This window comes from Cupressus sempervirens, chromosome 1 (assembly GCF_028749045.1).
Source record: "Cupressus sempervirens isolate cs-2001-9-10 chromosome 1, ASM2874904v1, whole genome shotgun sequence".
NCBI lineage: Eukaryota > Viridiplantae > Streptophyta > Pinopsida > Cupressales > Cupressaceae > Cupressus > Cupressus sempervirens.
In genome coordinates, this window is record NC_143118.1 from 700,550,230 (window position 1) to 700,575,146 (window position 24,917).

At 37.4% G+C, this 24,917-nt stretch overlaps 1 protein-coding gene across 5 annotated transcripts in view; it reads right to left on the reverse strand.

Annotated features, from left to right (window-relative positions):
- The window catches only part of LOC149579872 (DExH-box ATP-dependent RNA helicase DExH1-like), a 187,841-nt gene that overhangs the window by 151,971 nt on the left and 10,953 nt on the right, over nt 1–24,917 (reverse strand). For all 5 annotated transcript variants that reach the window (XR_016352854.1, XR_016352853.1, XM_089787507.1 and 2 more), the window contains 2 exons: nt 16,793–16,932; nt 16,421–16,547 (listed from right to left, as the gene is read on the reverse strand). Coding sequence is in view for 3 of the 5 variants with exons in the window: in XM_089787507.1 (XP_089643633.1) it covers nt 16,421–16,547; nt 16,793–16,932 (267 nt within the window). In the remaining 2 variants the exon portion in view is untranslated. The remainder of the gene's footprint in view (nt 1–16,420; nt 16,548–16,792; nt 16,933–24,917) is intronic.

The following is a 24,917-nucleotide window of genomic DNA, read 5'->3' on the forward strand; positions in this document are numbered from 1 at the left end:
TAGTTACCAATTACATTGATGAGAAAAGTTGCTTTCATTAAAGGAAATAATTGAATTCAATGATATTAATCAATCCATCATATCTTCTACTTTGTAAAAATGTCATAAAAGTGAAATACCTGTTACCAACAAATGTTTGAATGCATAACTTATTTTTGTCTCGTGCGTGCCTTGGCATCTTGTGGAGAGGGAAAATATTGTCAGGGACTTAACCTCCCAGCTGAGGACCCTTAATTATCCCCACACAATCTCATTTGAGAAAGGCCCTCCCTACACGGAAATAGACATGGAGCACCTTGTCCAGCCACTGAGAATCCTGGTACTTAATTCCACCACTCGACTTGACAAATGAGTATACTGGGACAATAATGAGCTAACTTTTTTAAAATTTTTGTATTTGAGAATATTTTCAATCATAGAAATTTTGATCATACTGTATTCATCTTGCAGTGAACTACTCCTCTTCACCCATTATCTAAAGCTTCTCCGCCTTGGTGAGTCCTTGGAATTCATCAATTCTTGAGATCCTTACACATGGTCTCATTATAAGCTTTTACAAAACCGGAGTACAGAGTACACCCACATGTTCATGGTTCTCAGCTCTTATCAAACAAAGTTTTCATAACATAAAAAGATTTACATGATATAAGTTAAGGCATGATCCAATACATCACAAAGATCAGGTTGGGCCATAGATTCGACCTCCTGATAAAAGATATATATATATGCAAGTATTGCATCCATGCTGGCCACACATAATGAAATAGTTTAACACACATTAATACAAATTCCTTGATTCATGCATAAGAAAACATAACATATTCAAAAAGATGGAGAATCAAATCTCGTCTAAGCTCCTCTGGTATAAGATATAAATCTGGACGATGAATGGTAATGTGGTATGAGGTAGAGAGAGAATAGGCAAGGAAGGAAGAACAAGGATAGCGCTTGCTCTGCGAAAATACTAATAAGAATACTTGTTTTGTTTTCTGCGGAGTAACTAGCAACAAAAAAGATCCTTCGATCACTTGCGCCCACGGTGTAAACTTGGTCTTGAAATCAATTAAAACAAGAACATCGATTTCAAGAAGGTTTCAGAAATTCAAATATTTAAAAGATGAAAGCCAACTTGAAGATGGTCACTGCTCATCGAGACAAGTTATAAAGATTATATTTCTCCATGGTTCAAAACAAATATATTTATATATATAAATGTATATATATACATATTATGTCATCATGCTATTAAATTGTACCTATATATAAATATATTTATACGTATGTGTAATTTTGAGAGTACGTATAATTTATTTATATCATTATATTCTCTCTAGATATGCACACACATATATATATATACATATAAGTACAATTCATAGATATCATCAGAGTATCATGATGGCATCATTCATATATATATATACACACACACACACACACACACTAAGTTTATAATGTTGATCACTTCCATGGTCTCAAACTAAGAGAGGTAATAGTTCTTCCTATGATATTAAATGTTTAATATTTCTTTTGTTATAAAAATTGACCAAGTAGCTCATGCTATTGTCCAACGTACACTCTTGCTTGCCTAGTCGTTTACCCTTAGCCATGGTGGTTCAAGCCTCATACATATTTGTCCAGTGATGGTGGTGCCCCTGTGCCCATTTCTTTTCTGACAATGCTTCCACCCCTTGACGCACTCTTACAAGGAAATTCTCCACATTTATATCATATTTCTCAACATAATAACAATTACCATAACAAAATCATAAACTATCATAACGGCTACTGCCATTTCACTTCCCATGAACTCCTGATGAATAACCAACTTTCCAAGATAACATTAAAATATCATCATAACGGTTAACTAGCATGCCAACTTTATATAAAATTCTAAGGATTAACCATCTTACCATTTCACGTGATTGTAACTAATTTTACCTATCAACTGACTTCACATGAAACCTTAGCAGTTATATGAACATTTCAAATGAAGCCAAAATTGGGATGTAACAAGCTTACTCTCAAAAGCGGAACGGAATTACAGTACTATGGAGAGGGAAGCACCACGTATGGTCTATGCAGTTCAAAAGTTTAGACAATACTTGTTAGCCACTCCTTTCACATTTTTTTTAGATCATCAAGCTCTAATCTATCTGATTAACAAACCTATTATCCAAGGAAGAGTAAGTAGGTGGCTAATCCTTCTCCAAGAGTTTACCTTTAAAATCATAGTTTGGTAAGGGAAAAGTCATGTGATCACAGATCAGCTATCCAGAATAAAGTTAGAACTTGTGGGGAATAGAGTAAATGAAGACTTTTCAGGCACCCATTTGTTTCAAATCGTCATACTCCCACAAAGATACAAAGACTTTCCAGATGCCCATTTGTTTCAAATCGTCATACTCCCACAATGATACAAAGGCGTTGGCCAATATCTATCTATTGCTACGTTTCCGAGGGAAATACTAGGGGCTGAAAGAAGAGAGATTATATTGAAGAGCAGGACATCTTTTCCACCCACTTCATTCTCATTCCAGCAATTTCGGTCATTCACCAACACCAATTCCAGAAATCCATCTTCACTCACATGCCCATATCAACAAAACAATATCACCTAGTATATATATAATCAAGTACCCAAGAAAGGCACCTCACTCTCAATAAAGACTCGCAACCACAGAGATTCAAGTCATACATAAGATGTGCCAAAATGTTTATGAACTAGAGCCACTCTCTTGAAAAGGTTTGTTGAGATATTAATATATATTCTACGGTTATAATCTCAACAATTATTTCAATACTATTTCCATTAGTCTTTGATTATTTCCAATCAAGATACACCAATAATATAAATTGAGGGTTTCAAATAATTAAATATATCACACCAAATATTTTATCTTCATCGCTGCCTCATTTGAGGTGTTTATGTATTGTATAATCTCCTTACTATCTGTGACCAAGATTGCTGCAATTATATGCATCAGTCAAGGTCAAATATTTGATCCCGCTAAAATCAATGATCTTGCCACCAATATAGTAACAATAATATATAGGGAACACAATGCCACTCCCCCATGCAAGGAAATTTTCGATGTTCCCATCCACTTCAACCCAAACAAGGAACTAAGGAATCAATGACATCATCTACAAGTACATTTCTTTTATCTATACAAACTCTATATTTCCATTAATCCTCAAACCTCATAGGCTGTTAGGGAACCCACTCATACCATTTTGAAATTCTGATTATTTGCAGATTATCTGTCCATATATTCTTCATTATCTTCAAGAGGAAGATTTGGTCTTCCTTTATATACATTGGTGGTGCCCCTTCACCAAGGGTCACCACTCTTGGCTCAATTTAATTAATTAAGATAATTATCTTATATTATTATATTATAAAAATTATATCACAATACTATCATAACATAATTATTGTATTCAATAATAATATTATTAATATAATAATTGTATTATAACAATAAATATAATCATTATAATAATATTTATTTATTAGTTAATGTATTTGTTGGTATAAATAAGCATTTACTATTTACACTTTACTTAAGTTTACTTAGGTTAATGCATTTTCATATTAGTAATCTTGCAGACACCTAGGAGTTTCCATATTCATATGAGTTTTCATGTAGATAACATAGTAGTTTGCACTCCAATTAAGCAGATGTTGTCAAATACATCTCTTTATGAGACACACCTTTGTATTCTTATCCTCTCATTGTTGCATGTGCATTCATGCGCAATGGAGGATAATCCACTCTTAGTGGACATGCGCTTAGTTGATATGCTTATCTCTAGCATGACTCCTAGTCATCTTGATTACCTTTATATACAAGGCACTTCTATGATGTATTCATCCAATTGTCTGATTAATCCATTCTCATTTGATCATCTCTTGTCTCTCTTGTGCTATGTTTTGTGCTTCTTGATCTTGGCATTTCATTCTTGCCTTAGGCAAATTCTTACATAGTATAAGAGCTTGAGGCAGATTCTTACATGGTATCAAAGCTTGAGGCAGAGCCTTACATGGTATTAAAGCCAAAGGAGCATTCATGACATGGCCATTGGAGATTTTTTTTTTTGCAGGTCAAGATTGGAGCTTGCTAGTGCAAATTAAATGTTCGCATCACATTTAAAAGGTTAAAAAAATCCTAAACCGACATTTGTTTCATCAAAATTGGACATCTGAGGTGAAATCTAGAGTCATTTGATTTTTAGAAGTACGGCGGTGGCGATTCAAGAAAAATAATTATAGAGGTGATTTTCAAACAGTGATATCTCACTCATCCGGACTCCTTTTTTCGAGCTTTTTTTTTGTTTGGAGTAGAATTTTGTGATCTCCACGTTGCTACAGGTTGTTTGTAATCTTTGTTCCTGAGTTTTTCTAAAAATTGCAAACCCGATTTTTGCAACTTCAAAAGGCTTCATTCAGGCTCATATAGACACATATTTAGGTTGCTATTTTTTTTTTGAAGTGCATAATTTTTGTCTACTTTCCATATCTGGTATCAATTTGGAGTAATTTTGGGTGGACATGGTACTTCCAACATTTGGTTGTTTTTTGCCTATTTTGGCACTTGTAATTAATTAGATCCTTGAGAAATCTTGTATCTTATCTTGTTGAGTCTGATATAGCTTCATATTTTCTATTGTAACCATCAAAATCAGAAGTCCACTTTGGTTCATTTTGACAAGTGGCAATTCTACATGCACTATGTATAAAGTGCCAAAATCATCCATTTTGGGGGGATTCTTTGATTGAATGATTTGGGAGGGTGTCTTGAGTGATTGTGTTTCTCTTTCTCTTGTGTTTTTCATTTTGCATCATGGGTTCTCCTAGATTTCCAGTTTTAACTCCACATAATTATGCTACATTTAAAATTAGAGCATGGAGTAAAATGATGGAAAAAGGTTTAATTAATTACATTAATGAAACCATGGTTGCACCATCTGATCCTGATAAACTAAATGAATGGAATCATAACAATAAGGTTGCTATTGGTACTTTCAGGAAGTATGTACATGATGATCTTATCTTCCATATTGACAATTGTAAAACTATAAAGGAAGCATGGGATAAGTTTGGTAGCTCATGTGCAAAAGTAGACAAAGCTAGGGGTTTTGAACTTGATGAAAATCTCATGTCATTAGATCCTAAGGAGTTTGACACAATTCACTATATCAACGAGGCACATGAGCTAAGGTCAATGGTTAAGGATTGTGGAATTACCATAGAGGATGAAAAATTGATCCATAATTTGATGAGAAAACTTCCTCCAAAGTATGCATCATTTGTTTCTAGCTTCAACACTCATAAGTTGACCTTAGGTTCCTCATACACCATGCCTTCATTTGATGCCTTCACAGAGATGTTGATAGTAGAATAATCAAACTTGATGAGCATGGGGGTTCTCGAGTCTTCAATGTCTAAAACATTGGTGTTTACCGCATAGATTAATTGATTAATGCACACAGACAATGAACAAGAACAGCAACAGCAGTACTCCGTTTATTATTCGCACATGCCAAAAGATTACATACAGAGCATAAGATAAGATAAGATGATTTACAATGATACCAGAGAGGGTATAAATACTTCTCTCCGAACCTTCCCGAAGGGGTCTGTCGGCTACATAACAATACTAATCTACCCGTCGGCTATAAAATCTTTACCGACAACAACACCCTGTCGGCTACACAATATTTATAGATGACATCATCCCCCCCAAAGAAAAAGTCGTCTCCAGACGACAATTACAAAATATCCGAGACAAATTAACAAACAAAATACATTCTCTAACTAACTACAACATGATAGATCTGTTTTTGTCACATCACTTTCACATTCGTCCCGTGCCTGCACCAAACTGGTCTCCAAACCACGATGCATCTGTACCCTCTACTAACATAATGTTGTCTCCGTCGTGCTGCTTTCTCTGCTTCCAACTTCTAGGTACCCTAAGCCAAGTGTCATTGTACTATCTTCAACTGGATGATCAACTCCTCCCGAGCTCTCTATACATCCACCAAGACAACCTCACGTCCAACACCTACTCCAAATGCCTCTAGTACACAGACACTTCATGCTTGCAGCAGCTCCAGGTCTCATCAACTGGTCACACTTCCCACAACTAATAACTGTAGCGACTGGGGGTCTAGGGGGCAACGCCCCCTGCTCCTCGCAGCCAAGACCAAATTAGCACTCTGAAACCCACACAAAACTGCATGGAACACACTATTTTCGTGATTTTCTTCCGATTCCACACTCTTTCTGGCAACTGCTTATGTTTTCTCTTCCCTTTGGCATCATAGATTATTCATTCTGAACATCTTTGAGTTGTCATCGTTTTTTTTTCTTTTTCCAAATTTTTTTTTTTCATAAAGAAAATACAACTCAACTTTTCCTCCAAACTTTGCCATCCTACGATGATGAGGGAGTCGTTCGAACTTGGCCATTCTGCGACGACGACGGAATCTTCCTTGCATAGTATATCTTCAATTTTGACCCGTTGACTACTTGAGGCACTTCTTGTCCAGCCAAGTCCACAATTTTATTGCTCCATTGTCACCTACCGCCCTGATCTGGTATGGCCCAACCCATTTGACCTTAAACTTTCCTGGTTTGATCTCATTTCGTCTGTCATACTTCAACACCAACTGGCCCAATTGAAACCTGTTTAGCTTCAAATGTTTATCGTGCCACACCTTGCATCTGTTTTGTGTCACCTATGGGGCCCATTGTGCCTGCAAATTTTGTCGGTTGCCATCCCTTGCCGTCAATAACTGTATTCTTAATTTTAGAACCTTCACTCTGTATTGCAGAAGTTTTTATTAAGCCTGTTCTCTTTGTTTCTTGTGTAGACCGTGCGAATTGTTTTCCTTGTTGCCGACACCCTTCTAATATATCAGTGGTTCGTCATAACATTTTCTTTTTGCGCAGTCATACGATAAGATCTTTCCTTTTTTTGGGTTCGTACTGTATGTTCTTCTCCTCAGCTTCAACCATAACCGCCTTTCCTTCTTTCGCTTCTCTATATTCCTTTGGACAGTCATTTTCCTCTTCTTTCTCACCTTCGTCCACCCTTAACATATTACAACATGGAAAGAGTTCGTAGTCCTCTATCTACCAGTGGTAAAGACCGTTGACAGAATCCAAATCGTCATCTGTTGATCCTCCTTCCAACCGCAGGACTCCCTCCTGATCTAATTCCATACGCTGCCTCCCTTCATTTTCTTCTTCAAAATCTGATGACAGAGCTTCCCCCACCATCTGGGTGTGCAGATCAATGACAAATTTCCGCCCTTTGCTTTCAAGTGATAAAGTGTTTTTCTTCCAGTCATGTTTAACTCTGGCCTAAATAAGCCATCCGCGGCCCAGAATGGTGTCATATCCTTTTCTCTTCAGTGGGATCACGACGAAGTCAAGCAAGAACGGCCGTGTGCCAATCGTCACCGATTGTGCCATCAGGACGCCAAGAGGCTTAATGCTGTGTTGGTCTGCTGTCAGCAACTGAAATGTAGGCGGCCACAACATCGACTATCTCAACCTCTTCTAGGTATCCTCGAGTAAGACATTCACGCCAGACCCTCCATCGACAATTGTGTCCATCAGCACACTTCTGAGAATCCCCATCTCGACGACCCCCAGATGCCATCTGGATGTGAGTGCTAGCAGCATTGGGTCTTCTCCACCTGCGGTAATCTCCTTCCCTGTTCTTGGTTCTCCTAGTGACTTAGCAGTTGGCACAATATTTATGAGTGCCGATCAGAGCTGAGGCATTGTGAGCAACAAATCGCTTATTTTGACGGGTACCTCGGTTTGCAGTATCTACCGTACAATGTTCTATTCTGCGCAGTTCCTTGCTGAGGTGCCGATGGTATCCTTCAACTGAGATGTCTCCAACTGTGTTGCTTTCTCAATTTCCTTCCATACTTCCTCCAGCCTCTTCTTTTCTTCCGTTGGGTCGAGGTATAGTTTCGCTTGTTTCTGTGTGATTGTCAGCACCTCCTCTTCGTCCGTCCCAACGATGATCAAATTCACTCTAGACTTCGGACACTTGGCATCTTCATGATCGCCGGGTCCGCACCACCTACATAATAATTTTGGTGTGTTTGCCCTTGTACAATCCCGGGCAAAGTGGCCCCACAAATTACATGCTCGGCATTGAACGATCAGTCGTCCATTCGCATCGTACTGAATTCGACTCCGGCTGCCATTGTTATTGTTATTGTTTGCATTGTTGTTGTTCTGCCCACATCTATTATTTCTATATCCTCCGGACGTGGCACCCTCCGTACTTGTGTTCCCGCTCCCTCCGGACACAGAAGCCTCCTGTGCAAGGGAGACTTGTTGAGGTCCTCTGGTTTTCACATTGAAGGGGCATTCTTTTGTGGAATGTCCCATGATCTGGCAGATGTCGCAGAATAGGTTCTTTGGACAGAAGCCCTTTGTGTGACCTTCTGCCTTACATTCCGTGCACCAGAGCTCGCTTCTCTTTGTTTCTTTCTACATGCTCTTAAATTCCTTCATCATCCAGATCATGTCCTTCTGGAGAGCTTGGACCTTTTTGCTGCTATTTTCCTCATCGTTGCTCTCTTCTTCTGAAGACACATCGTCGTTTGACTCAGAGGAGCTACTCTTCTTCTTTTTCGTCTTCTGCTCACTTTCCAGGTTCATTGCTCGATTGTACGCTTCAGTGTATGACGACGGCAGCACAAATCTTCTTCCACAGCTTCAGGTGCAAGCCTTCGATGAACCATCTTTTCTGCAGCCCATCAGCTAGCTTATTCTCCATTTTATTTATCAAGTCTTTTAATTTCCTGGCGTAGACTCGAACTGTTTCCTTTTTTTCTTGTTTTGTGTTATATATCTCGGCTACAATCTCATTGTCGTCACGGAGCAGTTGAAATTCTATGGTGAACTCCTTTTTAAGGTTGTCCCAAGTGGTTAACTTCTGGGGATCTGCATCGGCGAACCAATCAATTGTGACACCCCCTAGGGTGCCCGAAAACTGCCAAACCTATTCGTTTGTATCGGTTATGCCATTTTCCCTCCAAATCGTTTTGCACGTTTTACAATGTCAAATCGGATCGGCCGTACCATCACCATCAAACTTCGGCAGCTTTTCCTTTGGTCCTGCCATCACTACTGGGTTTTGTGTACAAGCGTTGTTCGGTCCTGCAACACTGGCGCTATTTACTCCCACCCTAGCACTTTGTACTCCCACACCGGTGGTCTGCTCTCCCACACCAGCGGTCTCAATAGCTACGAACCTTGGTGAAGAAGGATCTTCTAAAGTTGTCCCTTCCGAAAGTGTATCCCAGACGAAGAGTTCACTCCACGCTCGTGCTACCTCAGCACTCCGAGCTATGCGACTCGATTCCCTTCCATCTGAATTCTCTTCCCTCAGCGAATACAAGTTCAAAAATTCCTCTCGTGCTTCCTCCACCTGCTGGCGAGTCTCCTCCAACAATTCTTCAACGCTACGGTGTCCGTCGGCAATCTTCTGAAACCTCCTTCGGCGCTCGGCCTGTTGTGCCAAAATTAAATTTCCTTGAGCTGTGCGGATTTCGTCTTTGTCCTTCAGCTTATTCTTATTTTTGTTTAACTAATTCGGCATTAGTCGTCATTCCTCAGCCTTTGTTCTAGGTCCATTAGGCAACGGCACCAAATGTTTACCGCATAAATTAATTAATTAAAACACACAGACACACATGCCAAAAGATTCCATATAGAGCATAAGATAAGATAAGATGATTTACAATGATCCAAGGAGTTGCTTACTTGTGCATATTGCAAGAAGAATGGACATGAAGAACATCATTGTTATAAAGAGATAGATGAACTCAAGAATCTTCTAAACTAGAATTAAATTGGTCTACCTTCAAGAATGACTGCTTCATCCCCTTCTTCACATTCAAATTTTGATAAAGGAAAGGATCACATTGGCAAAGGTCACACCTTAGTTGCTACCTCAAGTCATGATTCAAGGAGATGGCTTCTAGATTCGGGGGCTTCTCATCATATTGCATCTTCATAGTCTATGTTTTCATCATTTAATCCTTGTCATACTTCACCTATCTTGATGGGCAATCATACTTACATGAATGTTATTGGGAAAGGCACTATTGATAAAGGAGAGGGATACTTCAGAGATGTGTTGTGCGTACCTCACCTTAGTCATAATCTTCTTTCCATCAATCAGCTCACTCATGGAGATAGAAGGACCGTGGAATTCACACCTAATTCAGTTTTTATTAGAGACTTGGAGACTAGACAACTCATTGCTACAAGGGTGGTTGATCATGCATCTCGGTTATACTACTTCTCAAACTTTTCTCACGACGATGTAGTGATTTTTCAGCAGATTTTGATCACACTTCGAGTGTTGACTCAGACTTTGAGAACTTTGGCTGCTCGAACTTGGGTATTCTCACATGTGATCAAGTTCTTGAGCCATCCATTTCTTCTCCTTCTATTGACATTACATCTACTATTGTTCCTGGTGATTCTTGTATTCACACAGCTATGGATTCAAGTGATTCAGTGCAGCAAAATATTTATTGTCTTCCAGACTCTATTCCATGGGATGACTTCTTGACATACATTGCCAATTTGTTTGTGGAGTCCTATATTGCAAACTTGGGGGACACTATTGAGGACATTCATCTTCTCTTCGGTAAAGATGGTCCTCCTTCAGTTGTTGTGAGGGAACACTATGACCCTCATCTTCATTCTCTACTCAATCATTCTTTCGAGGTTGACATGATGGTGAATACTTTGATACAACAGTTGGAGGAGGTCACTTTCTCTTCAAAGGAGACACTTGAGTCTTTCAATCATGTTCTACATTCATCCTCAATTTATCCCGAATTGTCTTTTTCAGCAGAGTGACATATTACACATGATTTGGTGGAGACACTTTTTAGCATAGACATGAGGACACTTGAGCAAGTTTTAGAGATCCCATACAATTTAAGGTTTCTTCCTATAGATGGGGGAGGCTTCATTGATACACGTTTGGTTTTGTTTCTTCCTAAGGTAAGGAATGTTTTTCTACACTCATGGTGAAAGTTCTACATCAAACCTGGAGCATCTACCACAGGTGTACATTCTACATTGAGGGGAGGCCACTTGGTCTCTCTTCCTCTTCTTCTCTCTTATGGGGGGATCTTTTCCTCACATGAGATCTTCTCTCTCATTTTCTCTTATTGTACTTATCTCTCTTTTTGGAGGGGGGTTGTCCCATATGGTTTTCCCTCTTTCTCTACTTTATAAGATATTGCATTGCATCTATCTTTTGCATTTGCATCTTGTACATGGGTACCTAATATGGCTTAGTAGCCAAAAACCATATTGCATGATTATCTAGCTTTTGTGAGCTTAAGTGCATTCCCCTAAGTTGCATTGGGGGGGTGTTGGTGTAAATAAGTATTTATTGTTTACACTTTACTTAAGTTTACTTAGGTTAATGCATTTTCATATTAGTTATCATGTAGACACATAGGAGTTTGCATATTCATATGAGTTTTCATGTAGATAACATAGTAGTTTGCACTCCAATTGAGCACATGTTGTCTAATACATCTCTTTATGAGACACAACTTTGTATTCTTATCCTTTCATTGTTGCACGTACATTCATGGACAATGAAGGATAATCCACTCTTGGTGGACATGTGCTTAGTTGGTATGCTTATCTTTTGCATGATTCCCAATCATCTTGATTGCCTTTATATACAAGGCACTTCTATGATGTATTCATCCAATTGTTTGATTAATCCATTCTCATTTGATCATCTCTTGTCTCTCTTGTGCTATCTTTTGTGCTTCTTGATTGTGGCATTTCATTCTTACCTTAGGCAAATTCTTACATAGTACAAGAGCTTGAGGCAGATTCTTACAGTATTATTTGAGACATCACAGTGAATCGGATATGTAAGCCTCCCAAAGCTAAAATGACGAATCAAATAAGCTAGCTTCTCACGCCCTTAAGCCTTTCATGATACGACGCCCTCAATGCATTCGATGTCACTGACCACCCTATTTTGGGTCAAAGATCCATTGCTTGGAATTTACACAAGCACCTCCTTGGTAACATTACAGCTTCAGCTTCTCTTCTATAAGTCAAATAGTAATAGGTTCTGTATATAGATATATTTATATGTAGGAACATATATACTCATTATGAGTTTATAATTCTAATTTATGAATTTATATTATAAGTTTATCATTATATATGTATATATATGACCATATGATGACCTTTCATCCTTAATATCACATAAATTAAATTAAATTCTCTTATTTAATATCTAATTCGAATTCTTTATCATCAGTCATATTATGCTTACAGCATAATAAATAACTATGTATCTTTACTGAAGAGTATTCTCCATAATTTATAGTATTCTCTCCTCTCTTATTTCTTATTTCTTTCTATTCGATTTTATCAGAGTATCCATTTATCTTATATCTGTACATTCTTACTTCTGTCTATCTTATAATCCATACTGAATATATATTTTATATTGTATAATTCAACATCTATTTCAGATACCTTCAGCCTTATTTGCTATTAAACTCTGGTTACAGTATTTTTAATGCCTTATTTAGAGTACCCACAATTTTTATACCATTATATTTTTCTTTCGCATCTCTTCCTTGTGGAGGGTAACAATTATATTTTATTATCCTTGTTCTTTTATGGCTTCCAATTCGATAACCTTTTTGAGAGATTGTGAACTCCATCTTATATCTTGGAATGGAAATGGGAAGTCAAGTTGCCAAAAGATATGTCTATTCAATAATGCTTCTTCCTTGTATACTAAAGACAACATAGCAACCAATTTATCTAATTCCAGTCATTGTTTAGGACTGAACGATCCCATCTCTGTCTTGGTATATATTGACCCCTGCCTTTCATACTTTGTGCCTTTGTAATCGCTATTTATAGTACTGATCACTCTATTAATTATCAGCTAGCTATATTTGTTGGTTAGCCTTATTACTAATCATTTCTTTCAAATATTAGTAATATTTTCTGCAATGCAATATCTTCTCCTTTATTAAACAATGTAATATTGTTTAGCTGTAAAAGGCTGCAATTGGAATATCCATGTTGAATCGGAGGTCTCTTATCAACTTGCATCAATATTAAGCATTCAGCATAATGGAATAATAAGAAATTCTTCAAAGTAAAATATCAATGTTCTTCGATCAATACCAAACTTTTCAAATCAACATTAGCTTCAGGAATTACACTTAATAATTATATTGTTTGTTATTTTTAATTGTTAATAAAAATAATATTGTTTTTATAAGAGTTAATAATAATAATATTCCTACTTATCACTTGATGAGCTTAAGGGGCTTTCTAATGAATGGTTCATAAGGCACAGCACTTGGTGAAGGCTTTGCAAATGAGGTTGTAAGCAGAGTGGGTTTAACCATGGAGGAAACTTTGTAGTTAAGCGCGTTCGAGCTGGAGTAGTACTGGGATGGGTGACCTTGCGGGAAGTCTTGGTGCTTCACCTCTGTGAGCATCACCTAGATCCAATGAGTGCTAAGTGTTACATTTATTCTCATGAGAAATGGATTCATGTGTGGATCACTACTCATGAAACATGGATCAATGAGTTTGACTCAAAAACTACACAGTTAAATGCTAACAGCAATATGACAATTTGACTTGCTGTGGGGCTTTCTAATGAATGGTTCATAAGGCACAACACTTGGCGAAGGCTTTGCAAATGGGGTTGCAAGCAGAGTGGGTTTAACCATGGAGGAAACTTTGTAGTTAAGCGCACTTGAGTTGGGGTAGTACTGGGATGGGTGACCTCCCGGGAAGTTCCAATGCTTCACATCTGTGAGCATCACCTAGATCCAATGAGTGCTAAGTATTCCATTTATTCTATTGAGAGATGGATTCATGTGTGAATCACTACTCATGAAACATGGGTCAATGAGTTTGACTCAAAAACTACACAATTAAATCCTGATAGCAATATCACAAGTTGACTACTTGTGGAAATATCTCCTACTTATCACTTGATGAGCTTAAGGGGCTTTCTAATGAAAGGTTCATAAGGCACAACATTTGATGAAGGTTCTGCAAATGGGGTTGCAATCAGAGTGGGTTTAACCATGGAGGAAACTCTGTAGTTAAGCACACTCGAGCTAGAGTAGTGTTGCAATGGGTGACCTCCTAGGAGGTCCCATTGCTTCACGTCAATGAGCATCACCTAGATCCAATGAGTGCTAAGTGTTCCATTTATTCTCATGAGAGATGGGTTCATGTATGAATCACTACTCATGAAACATGGGTCAATGAGTTTGACTCAAAAACTACACAATTTAATCATGATAGCAATACCACAATTTGACTTGCTGTGGAAATATCTCCTACTTATCACTTGATGAGCTTAAGGAGCTTTCTAATGAATGGTTCATAAGGCACAACACTTGGTAAAGGTTTTGCAAATGGGGTTGCAAGCAAAGTGGGTTTAACCATGGAGGAAACTCTGTAGTTAAGTGCGCTCGAGTGAGTGCTTCACCTCAATGAGCATCACCTAGATCCAATGAGTGCTAAGTGTTCCATTTATTCTCATGAGAGATGGGTTCATGTATGAATCACAACTCATGCAACATGGGTCAATGAGTTTGACTCAAAAACTACACAATTAAATCCTGATAGCAATATCACAATTTGACTACTTGTGGAAATATCTCCTACTTATCACTTGATGAGCTTAAGGGGCTTTCTAATGAATGGTTCATAAGGCACAACACTTGGCGAAGGTTTTGTAAATGGGGTTGCAAGCAGAGTGGATTTAACCATGGAGGAAACTCTATAGTTAAGCGTGCTTGAGCTGGAGTAGTACTGGGATGGGTGACCTCTCGGGAAGTCTCAATGCTTCGCCTCTGTGAGCATTACTTAGATCCAATGAGTGCTAAGTGTTCCATTTATTCTCATGAGAGATGCATTCATGTGTGAATCACTACTCATGAAACATGGGTCAATGAGTTTGACTCAAAAACTACACAGTTAAATTCTGATAGCAATATCACAATTTGACCTGCTTTAAAAATATCTCCTACTTATCACTTGATGAGCTTAAGGGGCTTTCTAATGAACGGTTCATAAGGCAAAACACTTACTGAAGGTTTTGCAAATGGGGTTGCAAGCAAAGTGGGTTTAACCATGGAGGAAACTCTGTAGTTAAGTGCGCTCGAGCTGGAGTAGTACTAGGATGGGTGACCTCCTGGGAAGTGCCGATGCTTCACCTTTGTGAGCATCACCTAGATCCAATGAGTGCTAAGTGTTCCATTTTTCTCATGAGAGATGGATTCCTGTGTGAATCACTACTCATGAAACCTGGGTCAATGACTTTGACTCGAAAACTACACAGTTAAATCCTACTAGCAATATCACAATATTTAGTATTATTGTTTAATTATGAAGATTCCGAACATTATTTTGTTTTATTAATATATTTGTAAATAATAATGTACATATTTTTATTGTTTAAATATATATATTAAAAATTTGATATTTACTAGTCTTGACTAATATAATTTACTAATCAATTATTTGATTGCGAGTAACGTTGATTATTAAAATATTATTTATTATTAAATCTTATTTCCGAAAGGGGATATCACACTGAAGTTTCTGGTTTTGAAGCCAGAAAAAAATCCCCATCAATGTATTGAAAATTACAAATTATTTGGAGATATTATCATTTAATAATAGCTTAGTATCTCAACACCTTTAATGTGCATGTCCACAATATATAGAGACTGACAAAAGTTTTTACAGTCTTACCTAGTTTGCATATCTTCCTGCCTTCCACAACAGCCTTAATTGAGAGAAATCCCCTTGCTTTCATGCACATTGGCAATACACTGGCAACTCTGCCATATCTGTCTCATTTTTTTAGACTAAAAACATTTTCTCCGTGCACATAAACAAGCCTCAAGAGCATTATACTTGAGTGAAGAAAGTAACATTTGGTGGCCTGAAAAAGTATCTCAACTTCTCATATAGACAAAGGTCTTCTAAGTGCACAAAAGAATAATAGATACTAGTTTCAAAGGCTCCCAAAGCATGTTATGTATTAAAATGTGCTTAAAACAGCGATGAAGGTAACAAAATTGTACAAGCTGAAATTATTTCTAAAGCTTAACAGAAGAAAAGCTGAGCCATAAGACCATAACTTACAACTGACTTTGTCACATACGAAGGGAAATAGATAGCATATAATGAAGACAATTACTCTGTTTAACTTTTATAATGGATTTTTGTCATTTAAATTTTTTATACTAAAACAATTTTTGTATCCACTAATGAAAATGAAGAATTTGCATACTAATGTGTATTGTGTAAGCAAATACATACAAGAGTACTAGAATTGTCCTCTGGATCTTCAATGATAGGATTTGTATATTTTTCTCCAAAACGATCTGGCTGCAATGGAGCATTACTCACCACAAGAAAATGCCGCCCTCGAACTTTATAAATATGACTGTCAATGGATAAGGAAAAGCAAAAAACATGCTATCAGAAAACAATTAAATGCTAATTCTTCCACCCTGCAAATGTCCTAAATCATGAGATTGATGCAAGTACAAAACATTCATTTCATTTTGCAATAACATATAGCAAAGACTTTTGCACAGCTAGCGCCCTAAGATAAACAAAATCAAATGCCTACTTATTGTGCTAAGCAATAAATTCTTTTATTTAACTGTATTTAGAAATTTATCTCACTTGTACAAGCCAAGTTCTTGCGCTAGATATATCAATTTCTGATGATCCCCTTCACTTCGCCTGATGATAAGTTCCTGCTTATGCTCCTGCAATTTTAGTTCTTTGATTTTTTTGCTCCACTGGTCATTCCCCAGTCTCACCTGTCCATTCAAAAGACGCATCAACAAAATATTCTTTAGATATTAAATGTGCATGAGAAAAACAATTTGATTTTCAAATAGAGCTCATTTTAAAGATTTGGCCATAACCATAACATTACAGGTAGAACATGCAAGGGCATATCAAAATTGTGTCATATATAGAACCTATAAAGCTTCATTAAAAGCTAGACAGGTCTTGGTAAGTGTTTGTGCAATTGAAAGATTGCAAACATTCTCACCCAAACAAAAGAGGAAATGGCATGCGGTAAAGAACAGCACGTACTAGCTAATACAGAACAAAATTCAAACAGCATGCACGGGCTAATTCAAAACAAAGTTATGATATAGAAAACAAACCCTTTGATTACCATCAGCATGTAGTGAAAAAATTACTCCTGCAAAAAGGAACCTAGAATCCAACAAATGCAGCAATACACTTCGATTCGGAAGTTGTGACCCAGAGCTAATTTAGCTAAAATGAGCCATCTAGAACATATGTTTGACCAACATCGAGTGAAGATGCTTAAATTTACTTATTGCTAATTAAATGGACGAAAGAATGACAAAATTGAACTTTCACCCACCTAACAAAGTCTGTACATCTAGCCACAAGAGCATTCTACGATTTCTAGTAAAATAGTTTGTATAAGTCAATGTTATGGTAAATGGCAAGGATGCCAAGGCCATTTTGATAAATAATTTGCCTTCTAAACATTCCAATGTTCTTTTCCACTCAACCAGATGTCTTCTCAAACCCTGAAAGATATGATTTAAACTCTCATACTTAAAGAATATGATTTATTGCAGCGTTGTTGGCGAGCTCAACCACCTAGTTCTCCAAGTTTTCAATTAAATTTTCATAGAATATTGCTTTGCCTTGAAAGATTCTATAATTGTGCTCCTTCCATAACTCCCATATCATTGCGGAAGGGAGTATGAGCACAAGTGGTCAAAGAGCCCTTCCCTTGTCTTCCTCAACCACATGATGAACAATGCTTCAAGATCCTAAGGAAGTGGACATTAAAGTTTCATCTTTGTCATTAAATACTTTGAGCATGACTCTAGAAAGGGGCAAGCTAGGAGTAGATGCTTTGTCATTTCTTCCTTTGATTTGCATAGAACACAACTCCCCTGGCCATGGATTCCCAACTTACTAAGTCTATCGAGTCAAAATTCTCCTTTGGATAGCCATCCACCTGCCTATAGAAGGTAGCATTTGCTCTGAAGTAATTTGACTGACTTGTTAATGCTTAACGACACTAAGAGGGGGAGGCGAATCAGTACAACCGCAAATCTAAATCCACAAACAAATATCTTCCACAATACCCAATATACAATGAAAACTGAAGTATAACAATAAAGCAAATAAAGCATCCACACATGAGACAAGATAATACCAATATTTTTAGGTGGCAACACTTGGTCAGACGGAAAAACCACAATGGAAATTAATACCCACAAATATCACTACTGCAGTAATAAGTTTGCCCTGATAGGAGCAATTACATTCCCCTGATTAAGGGCATGCACGGTTAAGAGTATTTTAGCCCAATTAAGAACTATTACAAAGACCTTTTAGGATCTACCTAGTTAAGAGATTTCAAACTCCTTCTAAGAGTCACCTAGTTAAAGGATTTGTGCTTCAGACCTATTAGACTTAGGATCCTGCTCACCCTATTAGGAGTGACCTTGTTAGGGAATTTTGCTTGCCAATCTATTAGAATCAATAAGTGAATGTGATCTAATATTTGCACTCACTACATAAAAAATCCGATGTATCTCTACTCTATTGCTCTACTCTAAATTGTTTCAAACACACTTCTGCACTAACACCACAATTCGCCACAACACATCAACATTTACCACAACTGAATCTTTCATCCCCTTTTATACTTGTTTTGAGGAGGTGGAAAACCCTAAAAACGTATTACCATTGCTTCTAGGGTGATCACGTGCTACTTGAGGATTGTCATTGGGCGCTGCCTGAGAATGAGAGTGTTACATATGGTGCTTGTTAGCTGAAGGTAAAAAAAAACATGATTAAGCTACACCAGGGTGCTCTAGATATACATACATATATTTTGTTTTTATTCTAAGAACTAAGAAAGATCAATATTTGTGTTGTGTGAGTCGAGTGTTGGCAAAACACTTATTCTTATGTGTAGTTCTCAAGTGATCATTTTATGATGGACTTCTAAGTGACTGTTAGTATTTTCAATCATAAGTGAGAGATATTTTGTATTTTTGAAGGTCTCAATAAAGAGAATCTTTTCTAGGTGTGCCTGGGCTTTTCTCTCGAGTATGAAGGTTTTCCTAGGATAAATAATCTTGTCATCTGTTCGTATGCTTTTCTGGTTCTTTGTAAATTGTATTTATATTATTCTGGTTCAAAACATTAACATCCACTAAGTTGATTGAGCCCAATTATTTCGGAAGGTTTTATAAGGTGGATTCTAATAACTTACTCCTGGAAGACGAAAGAGAAAAACTCCAGTTGTAAAGGACTTCCTATTAAAAAAGATCAAACCAGAGGATTCAACATGGAAACAAGCACAAGCAAAGAGAGTTTGAAAGAAAACAATGTAATCTACAGACACTCGGAGAAACAAGAAGGATTGAGTATTTAGATATGTCAAATACTATAGCATTACAAGAATAGAGCAATATACTAGACAAATCTTCTTGAGTAGGATACTACCATTGGAGTCAAATCAAGCCCCACGGCTAGATATGGTTGATCCAATGCCTACTCAAAATTATAAGAAGCAAAAACCGACAAAGTTTATAAATAATAGGTCTAAAGATCAAATGCCTCATTGAAAAGATGCATAAGCATTTGGGTTGCCAAATGCCAAATAGATGAATTCATTGATTTCAATCATTTCTAGCCACAATCAAAGAAGTGTCTATTGAAGAGCATTCTGGTTTATTAAACGCAATCAATGAACGAGATAACTTGGGATAAACTGCACAAGATATTTTGAGAAAGAATTCTAGTTTATTTGTGATGACAATGAAATTTGTAAAAGCCGATAAAGAAAAGATGAAAAATGTCCAAGGATATATTGTGGGCATGAAGGATGGTGACATTAAATAAAAAAGGAAGTTCTTAATGCTCAAAAATACTGATGGTGGTAAAATAAAACATGATATAATAACATCATGAAACGTTAAAAGTGAAAAACAAAACATTCTAGAAAAGTGGAGAACAGTGAAAAGGGAACAGGATATATAAAAGCTCTAACGTGAGGCATGCTCCAGATGATGGAGTAGATGGAGGAGGATACCAGCCACAAACGGAAAAAACCTACAGTGAACCAACTGTGAGATAGAACCATACAAAGGAAAACTGTCAAAAAAATATTTATGAAAGAATTAACAAGTAAAAGGCATGTTTACCAGTATAATTTGAAGAACAAGGGTGTGCAAGTGTGCTTCACTCAGGTAGAGCACCACCCACACCAACTACATCTCCACAACCAACAATCAATAAAGGTGCAATTCTTGTGATTTTCAAAATCGAACTAATAAAAATAGACGTCCAAAAACCAGTTAAGGAAACAAAGTTGCTTTCTAGTGAGGAAGCTCAAGATAAATCCCTAGGAGATACAAAAACTTATTATTATATGATATATTGCATCCAACGTGATGAGCACAAAATTAGATGCAAGGAGAAATGGGCTTTCAAAACAGAGGCTTATTTTTGTCAATTTCTTGGGATCGCTGCAAATATAATTGCAATGTCATGTTTGGTATGTGTTTTTCAAATGCATCAATCTCTTTGAATTTGTATGAGGAATAATCCGAGAAGAGACACATCCCTTCATGGGACATGTCTATTCATTAATATAATTAATACAATGGCAAACTTAATTATAGTTGTATATATATACATATATATGAATCATTGTAATTATATTAATTTCACTTTGATCTCACAAGTGTATCCTCCTAAAGCTACCAAACCATCAACCCTCCCTCTTAGCTAGGGAGGATAAACACAGGACACGTATCACACCATTGGTAATATTAGGTATGGCACATTTTTTTGATATCTTTGATTAAAAGATATCTTCCATTTTGATATCATGAGTATTGGTCTTCCAGAATATCAACACATGATATTCACCAAATACTCTACATAACATTTTGATATCATGAGTACTGGTCTTCTTGAATATCAACACATGATATTCACCAAATACTCTAAGTAACATTTTGATATCATGGGTATTGGTCGTCCAGAATATCAACAAATGATATTCACCAAATACTCTAAGTAATATTTTGATATCATATTTGATATCATGAGTATTGGTCTTTTAGAATATCAACACATGATATTCACCAAGTACTGAAAAAAGGTTTGACATCACATCTGACATCATGAGTGTTGGTCTCCCAGAATATTGACACAAGATATTCACCAAGTACTCAAAAGGTTTGATATCACATCTGATAACATGAGTATTGGTCTCCCAGAATGCATGTTATTCAACAATTACTCAATAAGGTTTGATATCTGTTAGTGCTTATATTTTTCTCGCACCCCAGTATGTTTCGGTCCCAAGTTTTCTTTTCCTGAAGTTGAACTTGAAGTTTTAGTTTACTTCAACTTCAAGTTTAGGTTTGTGTAAGTCTACATGTGTCAAGTCCGATCTTTTTCCTCGAGTTGGCCTTGTTAAAGTCGAAGTTGAAGTTGAAACCCGCTCACCCAAACCTTCAACTTCAACTTCGGTGTTGATGTTGCACAATAACAAAAGTTGTATGCAAGTTTCAAATCTTCGAACCAAATCAAGGTGGGTCCCGATATAACATTTCCCAAGACATGCGAAGTTATGAATGGAAGGATTTAAGGCAGTACGTGTTTGGCTACGGCAAGATTTGATTGAGGTTTAAAATTGTCATGTCATGATCACTTAGCATAACAGCATACGTGCGGATTTGATGGAGTATTTAAAACAAAGCACACGCGGCATCTTTTCCAATACATGCCACATGAATGAGTAATTATTGCACTTACTTGCCAAATCTGTCCTGCGATCTCCTGCACAAATCATTCCTTAAATGCATTCATTTTAGCCCTTTCCCACTCATTCCACTTTCTCCGAAGAAATTCCAGCATTATCGGGTAAGAAGGGTGAGTTGCAGGCTTTGTCTCTGTCAAACTGTAAGTGCATTTCCATAACCCTTTGCATTTCAAATTGTGTTTGCTTTGTTTTGAGATATTTCAAGCCATATCTTGTAAACCTGTCTTTATTAGCAATCATGACGCTTTTCCACCCAAAATTGCCCAAGCCAGAGAAACCTTCTTGCTCAGTTCACTGCCTGAAATTCGTGACACATTCCTGGTAAATAAAAATTTATCTGAGGTAATTGAAAGAGCCAAGAACACCCAATCAAGCCCTATTTACCAGAGGCTAGTCGATAGTGGATTATTAGAAGCCGCCGCTTTTCCCGCTGCTATCACATACCCAGAACTTGTCCTTGAATGTGCAAGCCATTATGACCTTGTTTCCGGGTGTATTAAGAAAGCCTCAAGGGAAGTGATTGTTAGAATCAATAGAACCAGTGTCCATTCGGCCTTTAGGATTCCTCACAAGGAACCCTACGAGCCATGGACGTTCGAAGAAGCTGAGCACCTATACGCCGAAAACAAAAACAGCTATGATAACAAGATAGCTCAGTCCTGGCTTTTGAAACCAGCAAAGGGAGGTTCTAGACTGCCTAAGCCATTGACTATTGAGCATTTTACAAAAGAAATTGCAGACATCGTTCTTCTACTGAATAGGATCAAGGGAAATGAGCATGCATTCCACTGGGAGTCATGGATGTACTTTTTCATACAGAAGATCGTTGAAGGGGTTAAATTCATTGATTGGTCAGACCTGACAGTAGAAAACCTGCATAGGGGTTTAATAGCTGTTAACAATTGTGGTCCATTTTTCTTGTCTTCTTATCTAATTTACATCCTAGCGGCATCTAAAGAATGGGACTATCTTCCACATGCACCTTGGGTTGATGACATGCCCATTTACCAATATTACGGCAATCTTCAAGAAACTACATTATGCAAGGAGTTTAAAAGGGTAAGTGATGTCTTTCTAGGGAAATTGGTATTTGAACTCCAAGGTCGGGAGAATGATAGGATGTCAAAAGAAGCTATGCAGTTTGTGCAAATCTATGGTTGCTATTACATTCAATTCCCCAAATTTACATATATCAAAGTAGGTGGTTTTTCTGATGAACCTTTAAAGCTACCACGTTATTGTTCAAATTTTGTAGTGTTATCTGAGATGTGTAGGCAATTTGTTTCTGTGGTCGAGTCTTTTCAAATTTCAAAAAGGTCTTCTTCAGTATTCTTCCCAATTGACATTGGACACTATAGATGCCCCAGTCTGAAGGAAGCCATATTGTCAGCAAAATCATTAACCCACTTATGCTTTAAGCCTTTCATTTCTCGGTTAGATTTTGACTATGCTGGCTTTGTCAGAAACAATGTTAAGAATGCAGTATCCCTGGTCCATTCCCCACAATTAGAAGATTTTTGGGCAAACTGCCTTAATGAATTTGAGGTAAGGAAAAGACTGTGGTCATGCTTAACCATTAAACAGATCACTATGTTTAATGTGGAGTTGGATACTTATGGATTAAAAGAAGATGATTTTGAAGAAGTGCTTGATCAGTTTTATATTGACCAAATTGAATGCATGCCCCTTCCTAAAATTGATTGGGGAAAGAGGGAAGAAAATGATGTCTATGCCCGTACTAAAGATGTAATAGCTAGAACCGCCAAGTGGATAAAATTAAAGGGAGTGGCTACCCTAGACCTTTTTGGGAGGTTTCCGAAAGAAAAGATAAAAAGACTGCCAAAAAGCAAACTAATCGAGGTGTTCCTGATTCTGTTGCAAGTCCAATTGAAGTTGAAGTTGAAGCAATTCCTTGATCACTTCAACTTCAAGTTCAAGAGGCAACTCTAAAGGGCAAGAGGATAACCCGTTCAAGCACAAAGAAGGCATCAATCGTCAGAAGTAAGAACACCATAACCGTGGACTTGGAGGTAGCACAAGACCCACCTATAGCGGATAATGTACCTGAATCCCAGAATTTTCCAGTGACTAACGAAGGCCAAGAGAGTAATCTCTCCTTGGTCAAATGCTCCCCTACTACCGCAAAAGATCAGGCTACGCCTAAATGGCTGGAGACATCAATGGAGAAGAAAAGGAGCATAGTCCCAATATCCATGCCTATTGATGATTTGGTTAGTAAGTGTCTTGATAAGACACCTAAAGTAAAGAAAGCAAGAATCGAGGCAAGGATCAATTTTGATAAGAATTTAGGACGATGGGCAACAGAGATAGCTACACCACCAGATGGAAGCTCACGTGATTCCGTGGTTCCTCAAGACTACTAGATAACAAAGGTTGACCTGGGAAAAGGGAATCGTGAAGTAGACACGGAATTCTTTGAAGTATCTAATAAAAAGATCGTGCACAGAGTATGGAAAGATGGACAAGATAAGTAGGAAATGAAGGAAACAATTAAAAACATGGCGCAATATATCAATGCTATCCTTCACCCTTAAGCAAAGCCAATCCGTGAGATGTCAGCCATCATTGATGTGTCCTCTGCGACCAATCAGCAATCATTGGAGAATCTGCATAAGTGCAAAGCGGTAGCAAAAGTAGCCGGTGAATGGGTTCAGGATGTTCTACATGATACTGTAAAGCACATGGGTCACTTGGATCATGCCTCAAAGGAAATATCGAACATTACTAAAAAGGTGGAGTCAAGCAATGAAGGATATGAAAAAGAGAAGAATAATTGGGCAAAGGTGGTGATGTGGTTGGAAGATGTGCAAGAACTTGGCCTACAGAAATTCCAAGCTGAATGCCCCGTAGCTAGTCTAGACGAAAAGGCCCTATATGTCATCAAAGATTGCATCGAATGGAAAAATGAAGCACTGACACAAGGAGTAACTGAAA